At 44.0% G+C, this 12,624-nt stretch overlaps 1 protein-coding gene across 1 annotated transcript in view; it reads right to left on the reverse strand.

The window, feature by feature from the left end:
* LOC119164659 (ATP-binding cassette sub-family C member 2) overlaps window positions 1-12,624 on the reverse strand; it is a 179,008-nt gene that overhangs the window by 86,416 nt on the left and 79,968 nt on the right. Inside the window, exons 8-11 of the mRNA XM_075874522.1 lie at window positions 12,221-12,352; window positions 6,468-6,630; window positions 4,640-4,897; window positions 1,318-1,521 (exon numbers count right to left, since the gene is read on the reverse strand). Of these exons, the coding sequence (XP_075730637.1) occupies window positions 1,318-1,521; window positions 4,640-4,897; window positions 6,468-6,630; window positions 12,221-12,352 (757 nt within the window). The remainder of the gene's footprint in view (window positions 1-1,317; window positions 1,522-4,639; window positions 4,898-6,467; window positions 6,631-12,220; window positions 12,353-12,624) is intronic.

Consider the following 12,624-nt stretch of genomic DNA (forward strand, 5'->3'; position numbering starts at 1 on the left):
TGGCCTTTCCGTCATCAAATTGTGGGGTAAGTGGGCGCTGCAGCTCTTTTAAACAGAACGCCATTCATAAAGAGATAAAGGGCTCGTGTGTTGGTGAAAAACATTGCAACAGTGTCACTTTCGTTGATGTTAGTATGCCACGTTTTACACGAATCACGAAGAGATATTACGGATGTTGGAAGAGAGCGATTTTCATAAATAGAAATAATACTTTCATGTGGTCTACATCTACCCAAGAAAAATATGATTCTAAACGAACTGCTACGAGACGTCCTTGCTAGAATTATTAAAATTTGAATGTTTGGCAGCAGGTTACAATCTAAGACACTTGAATGAGAAAGCCTTACTGTGTCCTTGGTTGCTATTTTGCATCTCACACCAATTTTACTTTGAAGTATAGTATAACCATGATAAACGCCATGATATCACATGGCATTAATAACGCCATGTGATGTCTTTTGAAGGCATGATAATATCCCTTGACAGTGATGTCACGCTGATGCCACAGGTGTATGAAATTATTTGTGACTTGTTTGTCGACACTGCGACTTGACGTTATCGATGGCACGTATTTTTCGTATCGACTTCACTAGCCTGCGTATATCACTCACGGGACTGCCCAACAAGACAGTAAGGATTGTGCTTTAAATATGATCTATTCCACAACCCCGAGGAACATCGGACGGGAAATCAACAGGAGACGATTACAGTTCGTTGATGAAAGCTAACTGACAATGCAGACGAATACCTAACTTAGAAGAGGTTATTTGACTTGATGTTCTGTTATACCAGTAGGTCGCAAACCAGAGGAAAGCCAGAAACTTCAGAAGAATCGATGAACGCGACATTTCCTCGACACATCAGCTATGCAGTTAATGCGACATTGCGAACATGTTATAAACATGATTAACTAGAGAGCAGCAGAGGTTGTTCCACATTGTAGGGAAGCAAGCATGTGTATTCGCTTTTGTATCATGCCCTTCATGCGGCTGGACCATTTCAAATGTGGTAGAATAACTCCCCTAGTTGCTGATTTGTTCTTAAACGCTATGAGCTTGCGAAACAATAAACGCCAACACTTGAAAAGTAGATGCGACGGTAGTCTGCATTCAGCAATTTTTCTGTATTACAAAAGGTATTATTCACGTATGATTAAGCTTTCATCTGCGAGAGGACATTGTCATAGCACGTACTTTCGGCATGCATCAAATTCACCCTACTGACTCAGAGGAAGAATCGCCATTTTAGCCCTTTGTAAACCTATGACACAAGTAGCTAAAAAGAGAGAAGGTTATCTCTGCATCAGTCGACACACACCACAGAGCTTGTGGATGAGTAGATGCAGTCTAACACGGCGTCCAAGAGGTTGACTCGGAAAAGCCACTTCAGCTCCCTTTCGTTGAAGCCCGTGACATTCTCCTGGAGGGCGTCTTCCCAGGCGTACATCTTGACGACTCGGATTGTTGCCAGCATGTCCGAGATGACCTTCAGTCGCTCATCGCGAGCAGATACTACTTTTCCCTGCAGCAAGTGAACCCGAAAAGAGTTTTGACAGACGAGGTGTTATTATATTCATCAGTCCTTTTCGTGCAAAGAGAAAACTCAGCCAGGCTATGTCATCGGAGCATAAAGACGAAGTCAAGCTTTGTTGGGGCCTAGTCAAGTATATTTAAGCATGGTGGAGTATAATAAGCGAACTTGAGCATTATCCCTAAAAAATTAGCTATTTTCAGGCTAGGTAAGGCGAGTCTAATTAAGCCAATATGAGGATGGCCAAGTTAACCTTTGTTTAGAATGGTCGACAAGCTAAGCGTTATCAAGCCTAAATAAACGACACCTAATTGCGTTGTCCCTATTAGGACTAAATAATCAAACCGAATTACCAAGCTAATTCAGACAAGCAAATACGGGCCAAGCTTATCTGCATTGAGCCAAATTTTTCGAGGCACGCCAGGCTTAAAGCCTGTTGGGTTAGGCTATACCTTGGCTTAATTGGAAAATAAAACCTGACGATGCAGACCACCCGGCAAATTCTATTGGATATGTTTGGAGACATACTAATCCGGATAATATTATTTGAATGAAGCCAGACATGGTTTAAGAACTGAGGGAGCTCATTAAGCTTGTCTCGGTGACTCTGTGCTGAATTAAGCCTCGCTTGGTCTGGCCATGTCGGATTAAACTAATCCAAACTCTTAGCGAACTTCGGCGGCCTTAAGCGTATCTACGATCTATGCATAACATACTACGACTTTGGCGAAGTATGTGATGCAAAATCCGAAACATTTCTTTGAGAACTGCTGGTACTTCTATCTATCTATCTATCTATCTATCTATCTATCTATCTATCTATCTATCTATCTATCTATCTATCTATCTATCTATCTATCTATCTATCTATCTATCTATCTATCTATCTATCTATCTATCTATCTATCTATCTATCTATCTATCTATCTATCTATCTATCTATCTATCTATCTATCTATCTATCTGTCTGTCTGTCTGTCTGTCTGTCTGTCTGTCTGTCTGTCTGTCTGTCTGTCTGTCTGTCTGTCTGTCTGTCTGTCTGTCTGTCTGTCTGTCTGTCTGTCTGTCTGTCTGTCTGTCTGTCTGTCTGTCTGTCTGTCTGTCTGTCTGTCTGTCTGTCTGTCTGTCTGTCTGTCTAGCCACCTACGGCTTTTAAGTCTCCTGGCCGTTTCAATAATGGTATCGATACCAAATTTGATATGGCATAACATGACTGTATGAAGAAAATATTTGACTAGTCATAGCATGAAAATCATGACATGTATGTCATGAATGTCATGATTTACATTTCATGGTGCTGCAGCTCTTGCGACGGTTTCGTTCACATGGCATGTTGCAAAATTGGTAGGGTATGGCGTGATTGTATGGCGAACACAAGTGACAAACCCTAACATAAAAATCCCGACATTCGTGTCATGTAACAACATGTCTACATGCCACGCTCATTATACACTCACGTCCGTTTCGCCAGCATCACATATACCAAATTTAGTATTGCGGGACGTGAATGGATAACGAAGGTATGGTACTGGTGGAAACATGATAAACATGACATGCGTGCCATGTAACAACATGACTACATGCTACGCTCATGATGCGCTCGCGGCCGTTTTGCTAGCTTCGCTTGTACCAAACTCGGTATTAAGTGGCGCGAACGGACAACATATGTAAATGGCACATATAAATAAATATGATAATCACGACATGCGTGTCATGTAACAACATGACTATATGCCACACTGATAATGTGCTCGCGGCCGTTTCGTTAGGTTCACATATGCCAAATTCGGTATTACGTGACGCCAATGGATGACGAAGGTATGTGACTGATGCATTCATGATAATCACGAGATGCGTGCCATATGAGAACATGACTACATGCTACAGTCAAGGCGCCAATAGATTTCGACTTGACGCAGTGCGCGTGCTCGCCGGCGTTTGTTTTGTCGCGTCACGCCGGCTTAGCCACGCCAGGCACCGGTCCTGCTATATACTCACAGGCATGCGTCACGAAGAGAGGGAGAGGCAATGTCCAGGTAACGCACTGGCGCGAAATGCAGCATGTCACATTTCGCGCCGGTTGCCGTCGAGCCGCGTCGACGGAGGCTGGTCGCACCTGGCGTTAGACTATAGGGTGCTCGTGTTTTGCTAACGTAGCGTCGCTGTGCCAGCGTGCGCGCGCGTCAACGCTAACATTGGAGTATATTCTATACATTGGCTACATTGGAGTATATATATAGCTCCACATATACCAAATTGGGTGTTACGTGACGTTTATGGATGACAAAATATATGACTGGTCCAAACACGATAATCCTGACACGCGTGTCATGTAATAAAATTACAACATACCACGCTCATAGCGTGCTCGGGGCCGTTTCGCTAGCTCCACATATACTAAATTTTGTATCACGTGACATGAATAGATGACGAAGGTAAACGACACATTCAAACTTGATGATCATGAGGCGGAAGTCATGTACGGCATCATTTACGTCCACCTCGTAACTTTGTGCTGATTTTAAAGTGACATAAGATTTCTCATTCGTGCTTCGCATATCATCGATTCACACTGTACGTGGGATTTGCCATTTTAGGCGGTTACTTGGTCACGTAGTTTATTACTAGTTATGTCTGCGTGCCGATAATGATTCGTTTCTCTATTGCATGGTTTGGAAATCCTCCGGAAGGGTTAGCGTTATTTTTCAAATTTTTCAAATTATTTTTCGATGTCCGCTTAAATGTCTGAATTAGCATACAGCTTCTCACTGCTTGGTTTAATCTGAATTTCCATCGGTTGTTTTTTTTTCTCCAGACAAGGATGCTTGTTCCCCGCTCCTGATCTGTGTTACTTTGGGCTTGTTCCAATCTCGCATCTACTCATGAAAACTGACCGTGAATATTTGGCCATGAATGCTTACATAGCCGGTGTTGTACCGCAAGTCACCGCACACGAGAAGCCAAGTAATTGTGGACAGGGACCCGTAAGCTTACGGATGGTTCAGATGAATTCTGCACTGTGCAAGACGTTCACTACATAAGCGCAGTGAACAAAATGATTGGAAGTAGGCTAACAGAGGTTCACCTACATAAACGCACCTGAACTCACCCATATGAACTTCTGGTAGGAAGAGCAGAACAAGGGAAGGCAGAGCACAATGATGGTCCACGCAGCGCAGCAGAGAGAAGGGCCGACACCGGCACGCGTTGCGAGCATCCAGAAGACCAAAGGCAGCGACAAGGCTCCGAAAAGGGGCAGGGCAACAGTAAAGCAGCAGGTGCCGATCTGCCAACAGTCGACTGAAAGGATCGAACTGATGCGGCCGGCCGTGTAGCGTGCTCTGGTCAGAGTGGACATTGTTGTTACCTAAAATTACAAGACTGTTTCAGTGCTGGTGTCTGCACGTGCAGATACACTTGCTGAATGTTCCAAAGCGTTTCAAAAGCCCAATCAACACGGTCATGAGTTAACCAACCAAAAAACACATCCCGGTAAAACAGAAATGAATCGAAGAATGAATTAAATCCCTATTTCCAACATTTTTTTTTACAATTTGTTAATGAATCATTCAGGCTAAAAGCTGCAGCAATCAATTTGAGAGGGCGTGAATGCCATCTAAAGCAGCTATGCAAAGCGTACAACAAAATAAAGTAAATAAGTGTACATGAGTTGTATTATAACTTAATAATAAGAACATATAAACATGAGTTCGTGTAAAACAGTTGTCATTTCACACAGTTATTGAAAAGCGAAAAGCGGTGAAACAATGCAACTTCATGTGATAAATAAATCTACAGGTAAATAGCTTAAATATAAATACCACAGAAATGAATACCATAAAATGAAGAGAGCGATACTTTTAGCAAAGTCGTGTCAAAAGGTGCATTCAGATGGCGGACTGAATTCTGATTTGTTGCAGACGTGGACGGCGAATCCGCCTGCAGGGCGTTGCACATAATGGACGGGGTGCTTGTGGACGAGGGCAGAGCGAGATTACTCTTGACCGCAGTTAGAGGCTGACTACCAGCAGACCGGTTAGAGTCGATAGCATGGGTGGAGGCATACAGAAAACGACGCCGCATTCTGGTGCACTGTGACGACACTCACTTTGCCAAGCGCCGAGCACTAACGATGACTGTAATTTGTTTCGCTAAAAACAGCGTTACTGGTGGAAGCGCTATATGACAAGAACAAAACTGCGTACAGAGAGCAACTGAAGAGTAACCTCACTGCGGTCGCTTGTGGGGTCGTGTCCCGCATATGACAGAAGGGTAGAGTGATGACACTGATGAGACAACCTATACCGGTAGTCTTTTTTCTGCACACACCAGGTACCGGCCATGCACACTGCATTACTGCTCATCGTGTTTTCATCTCTTGGTTCGCAGCAGCGTTGAAACGAGGGCAGTGTTTTGATGCAACTGCTCTCCACCACCGCACCACTTTTCCTGTCGTAGGATTTTTGCATGTGCAATAGTAAATTCAGAAATTTCCCCGCTGTTGGCCAACCGGCCAATCACCACGCGTTCCAATTGATACATCTTTCGGAGGTGATAGAATTGTAATACCGCCGGCGAGATTAACTGAACCATGCAGCAGCATGGGATGAACTAACGTCGAGGTGAGGACAGCCGTACGGCTACAACAGACGAAAAGCGCGATAGTTGCCGTGGACACTGTTGGTTTTCCCACTGAAGCTACAGCTTCCAGCCTCCAGAATCCCGATGCGAAAAGGATGCTAGGGTTATTCGTCCGCGAGCTGTGTAGATCATACGCGGAGAAGAATCGCTATTGCAAGGTCACGTGACGAACAGTCCGCACTTCTAAATCCGGATTCAGGTGGCTGTCTCAGTGCACCATAAATGACTGTGTTTGTTTTATTCATGTGTATCTATTCAAGACCTAGGTGCGATTAACAGTACCAAAAACCACTGACCTTCTTGAATACGTAGCCAGTAAGCATGGTACGTCCTCGGCAGCCGAACATGTTCATTATATCCATTTGAAGGCTCGTCATGAGAAATTCACAGGCAGTGGTAACAGCAAACAGTAGTGTTGCAGTCGCCGTGCCAATAGCGGTGCTGCTGCTGATAAGTAATCTAGATATAATAGAACATAAATTGGGAGCGCAAAGTTTAGATCAATCATTTCGACATAGTTGCCAGTAAAGGATGCTCGCAATACTTTGCTGCACGATAACACAAGTAGTGATGCGCTCTACGCTCTAATCGATTTGCATAGACAAAGAAGACAAACAATATGAACTGATAGGCACTACGAATGATTAAGAGATGCCAGATGACGGCATGGGAGAAAACTTTAGTGAGCGAGCTTCGATCACTTGATTCCCCCTGCCCTCCTCCAAGGCCCTCTCATTTCACCGTGCATGTGGCCAGGTAATGGTGGTGGTGGTTGTGATGTTGCAACTGGCCGAATCAGCTTGTGGTATGTGTCGTTGCGCATACAATCGGACGAGCACAGGAAGTGAAGAAGCGCAAACGGAAAGAGCTTAGCTTAAACGACCGACAATTATTCCGCCTGAGAAGCTCCTGAACAATGGAGTTCTGTCACTACGATTTCAACAGCTCAGAGTATTGCAGAAAAGCAATGAAAAATCGTTACATTCACGTGTTAGTTGCTGCGGGCCCATGAAAAAAACGGAAATATTCAAATACCAGGTGCCTATGACCACCTATTTGTGGGCTACGGAGATCTCTGTTATTAACACATGAAACGGCAGGCAAAACCGAAAAAAATGTTGAATGTTACTGATGTAAACACAGGAGATACAATACGGGAAGCACATCACCCACTTTTGAATGCCTAAGCTGAGGTAGAGTGTATTAGAACTAGTACCTTCAAGGCAAGGTGAGTGCGAAGTCACATCTTAGGCGGTACAACGGCGCCGCTTTTTTTTTTTCGAGAAAATGTGTGGCCTCTACATTCTTAATGTGGATACTTGTTGGTCATTCTGAAGTGATGGCGTGTTACCTCGCTGTCATTCTCGTAACTATTAGGAGCTCTTACGTTTAGAACACCAGACCACGCTACATGTTCAAGGGCATCAGCCTTATTATTGCCTTCAATTCAAGAGTGGAATGAGATCCACTGAAGATTCATATTAAAGCTCTTGCCGACGAGGTATTTAACGACCACCCAGTGAGATTTTTTTAAAGGTAAGCCTCGATGTAGTCATTGTAACACCAAAATATGTCAGCACGTTCTTCAGCAGTACAGCTCAGGAAGAAAAGGAAGACAATTTTCGCAAAACCATGCTAATTGGAGTGATTTCTACGATTTGGGGGAACAACATTATCTAGGTGGCTAGACCATGGCACACTGAGACAGCGTATGAATAAAGCGGCCGCATATTTCGGGTAGGCCATGGTGTAGTCGTTGTGACGCCAAATTTGAGTCAGCGCTGTACTCAATATCGAGGAGAAAACACAGGCAGAGCAATTACTCTGGAATTCTTGTAAATGTTGCGAACTCACTTGTCTGGACTCCACGAAGCAAGGAGTGCATCTTATCATTTTTTGTCTGTCTACATGACAGGCTGCCTTGCAATGCGGGGGAGAAAGGGGGACTTCCAGTGTATCCGAAGACAATGTGGTAAAAAGGGACTCCACTTGGAGGGCACTTTGACGAGGCGGGCAGAAAATAAATATGAGCTAGGGAATGGGAAAACCATTGGATCTGCAGTCACCTCTCGGTAAGTGGGATATATTATTAGAATATAATGTTGGAATATATTTTTAGTGTTTTCGAGGCCCAAAATCACTATTCGAGAAAGACTGGAGCATGTCTACTAGGGACTTTTCAACGGGCATCCAAATTTAAGTGTAGAGCTTTCTAGCATGTTCCTTTAATCGAAATTCAACAAGCGCGCCCGGGATTCAATTGCGCGACCATTGGATCAGCAGTCGCACCCTTTGAACACTAACACCCAGCCTACATGAGTAAAGTCTTGAATTATCTTGTAAAGAAGTAGCCTTCAACGCATTTTTGTTAAGCTGCTTGCTTTCAACACGATTTCATAGCAATCTCAATGCACCATCTGGTCATACTAAGCCATGGTGTGTGCCAAATGTAATTCCGGGGTTGCAGGATACCCAAGCGTGGCCTGTGACATGTCAGAATGGTGACATGTCCACCCGCGATATACTGTGCTCACCGTACACGATGGTAACTGTCTTGCGATCGAGCTGGACATAACTATGGCATATGGATGATAATGGTGTGGAAAGTAGATATCAATGGTTCATTGGCACAATGATTGTCGAATAATAAAAAAAAAGCATCCACACTTTTGTGCCATATCAGATGCAAGAATTATGTTCCTTGCAAGGCCTAACGAGTATACTTTTATGGAACAGCTCCAACAGGTCTTGAAGAGCTTTCTGGTGGTAGAATGACCAAAATCAGCGATTATCATTTCACGGCAGTATATGAAGGCCGCTGGCCACAGTTTTGGAGCATTTTATAGGTGCATATTGTGAATGTTAGGAATCCCAGAAAGAATTGCCACTTCATGCTTGTCAGTTGAAGGACACGCACTTGTAGGGACACGTACCTTGTCACCGGCGGAAATTCCTTCGGCTTCTATCGGACCACCTGCAGGCTTCACTTGTTGAACCAACAAGCCACACTTATGAATACTAATGCGTAGTTGAACTTAAGCACATATTTTCAGCTAAGCTCTACAGGTGAGGTGAATGTTTCTCACTGAAAACTTCAGTGTCCCCACAGATGAGTGTGTCAGCATTTCCTTGAAGCGGAGGCTGTAGGTGCTTTCGAAATGTCTAATGTGCTACCAGTTCTTCAAACGGTCATCCAATGGCACTGTATATTCATCCAGTGCTATTAAAGTGATCCCTTCTGAAGTTATCAATCTCGATTCAGCCGAGTAGCTTGGTTAGGTCAAAGCTTCTGCCCAACTGTCCTCCACGTATTCCTCTCAGGCCCACCTCGAGGGGTGATTGAGAGTACGAGCACAATTTAGTCGCCAAGTTCATGGTGAACGGTACTTTCCGCGAATGAAGAGGCTTTGATTTATCTTTTTCTTTTTACTACGAAGAGCGGCGGGGCCCTGCAGGTAGATAGTGTGTGTGCCAAATGACACGACAATAATGTTTATTGAGGTTCCTCTTGGCATGCTGCAGGGCAAGCTGCGTAGCCAACGGAAACTCATAAGCCACGTGTTGACCTCTTTCGGCGTTCGCGCCGAGGTCCGCTAGTCGTTTGTAATGTACATAAATTTCATTTGAGATCACCTCGTACTCATGCAGCTGCTGAATCAGCTTGTGTAGCACGATCCAGCTTTGATTCGCTACCTGATTGATGGCTCAGATTGCAATTTCGCAAGCTTCGAACCAATTTTTTTGACGAAAGGCTGGATTTAGTGCCTTCCACACTCGCGAGAGACAGATTAGCTATACTGTCGTTGTATGCAACTTCTGATATATGAAGGTGTTCTCGCCGAAAAGGGCTCAGTCATTTTTTTCCACCAGTTGTCGTAGTTCCTTGTAGATAAGCAGGTTGGGGGTGCATAGGTGAGTTGACCGTGGTCTTCGGTTCCGTGCGTGCGCTGACGGCACTGTGTAAGTGGCGCGTCACGGTCAGTGCTGGTGTAATGTTCTGCGTGTCTACTTCAGCTTTTTTTCGGCGTAGTTGCGCATTATTGTCGCAAAGGTAGAAATTTTATCCGTTCCTTCGTGATACGGGCCTTCTTAAAGTGGCGCCCGTTTGTCATAAATTAGACGCGTCTGCTTCACGCTTGTGTCACTGGTGACTAACGGCTGACCGTGATGCCAGCAATGTTATCACTGCTATCTGTTTGCTGCGACAGAGTTGCGGCGATCTTGATAAGTCGCCGGTTCATCCGATTCCATGGTTTTGTTTCTTTCTCACTCTTTTTAGGCGATGCTGTACGCACGAAGAACAATGCATTAGGCTTTTGTGAGCGTCAGCTTATTTTCAAAAACAATGTGTTGCCAGTGGTTATTCCTTAGTCCATGCATGAATCGGTCGCAGAACGTAACATCAAAAAGAGGCGTTGCGTCAACAAGGAATGCTGTTTGAGTTTTTCACTGCACGGGGGCTGTTGGCGTCTATTAAACGCTTCTTTATTAAAACCAATATCGCTCGCCTTGAGAACAAGCCGATCACGCTAGTAACTATTTTCCAATGCCATCCCAAAAGTCATCGAGAGTTCAAGCAATCAAGCCATGACTGAAGTTTCCAAGGACAACAAAGTTACACGAGCAGCTATAGAATGAAGATCATGCCGTATATCGCACAATATACCGTACATCATGAGTGTGTATGTGTGTGTGGGGGGGGGCTGTGTGCGTGTGTGTGTGTTTGCGTGCGTATGTGTTTCTTAAGGTAGGCCACAATGCAGTCGTTGTAACGCCAAAATATGCAAGCAGGTTTGTCAGCACTACTACCTCCCTTCCTCTTTCTTTCCCTTTCCTTCCCCTTCTTTCAATCTCTCTCATCTTGTTCCCCTGTGCAGGGTAGCATACCGATTATGCTCAACAGGTTAACATTCCTACCTTTCCTGTCTCTCTTGTTCCTTTTTCTTTTGCCTGCATGCTTTTATAGGTTTGCGAAACCACTTGAAAAAGCCTTGGCAACCACCTTGAAAATAGTACAAGGTCGCGTAAAGCTAACATGCAACCAACACTATTTAAAGCGTTAAGCGTTTTTTTTGGGGAACCTGCAAACCATCAAATGACATTGGACGCCAGGGTTGCTGAGTTGTATAGACAAAAATATCCAAGCAAAGTGAAGGAAAAGCATTCAGAAGTAGCCAGGTAACTTAAAACGAGTGTGAGGTTTTTGTTTAAATGAGAAAACGCAAAAGGTATTTTCAGAAAAATGTGAATAAGTAGCATGCACTCCTCCTTCAAATGCATATTTGCTGAGATTCAAGCATAGGTTGTTCGCCTTATCAAGCGTGACATGTGATATGGCGAAGTTTCTTAAAATGAGTAAATGTAATGGCCGTGTGGCAATAAAACTGAGTATCCCGTAAGTGTGCTCAAAATCACGGTTGCTGAGATTGACGCATATATTGTATTCAACTTTATCGTCATTTCTTGTTTGGTGATGAAGTCTCAGAGCTTAATATTCTTCAGTCGCAGTTCGTTTTTTATGCTAAGAAATGACACAGGAATTTGGTCGTGCATCAAACCACTAATGCCAATAAGTGCAGGACTCCATGGTTAAGGAGTGATTTTTATTGTGCCGTTAAATCCTAACTATGATTTAAAATGGCATTCTGGTATGTGAAGTGAGGTGCAATGCAAATGTTTTGCCTGAGATACAGCCACGAATCTCGAAGCCATTGCTTTTTTGTAATGCAGGTTCCAAAGTCAATTTTGAGAGTTTTAAGCACGCACAGGAACGCCAGAGGCAGTGATACCACGAGGTGTTTATTATTTGGTTAAAATCGAGGAAACAAGAAACCAGCCAAAAACTAGCTACGTCACGAAGTCACTTTTTTTGTCGCCACCAGCCTAGAAAAGTTGCCAAATTGGCGCAAAGTAGAAAAACAAGGCAACCCTGTGCGTGGCCGTCCTTATTTTCAGCTGTCGTTATGCTACGCGACTCGTGTGTGTACATAGTAGTCTCATATTGAAGAAATTGTTGCCGCCTTTTATAGTAAAACAAAAAAAAACTTACTCCAAAGCTGGGATTCTTGCAAATATGCAGGCATAGTAGCCGACGGTTGCCAAGAGAACTCGAAGAACGTCCACCCATAATACCTTGAAAAGGTTGATATAAAATTCACATCTCTGCTCAGGCGCCTTATTGCTGAAAAAGATTAGATGCAATACAGTCATTTGACACACACATGGCAATCACAGCAGGGCTTGATAAACCGTAGCTGTCATGAGTAACCAGTCTAAATGGCCGGACGATTGATCTTAGATATAAGACTCAACACATGGGAGTTCTTGCAACTAATGTTCCTCCCCACTGCAATCTTTTCGCTTTCCGGCGTCGACGCCTGAAAGCTCTAAGTAAGCTCGGACGTAGTGAGTACGCATTCCTACATCGATCCTTTTAGCAAACCACGGTAGGCT

This window comes from Rhipicephalus microplus, chromosome 9 (assembly GCF_043290135.1).
Source record: "Rhipicephalus microplus isolate Deutch F79 chromosome 9, USDA_Rmic, whole genome shotgun sequence".
In the NCBI taxonomy this organism is placed as follows: Eukaryota; Metazoa; Arthropoda; class Arachnida; order Ixodida; family Ixodidae; genus Rhipicephalus; species Rhipicephalus microplus.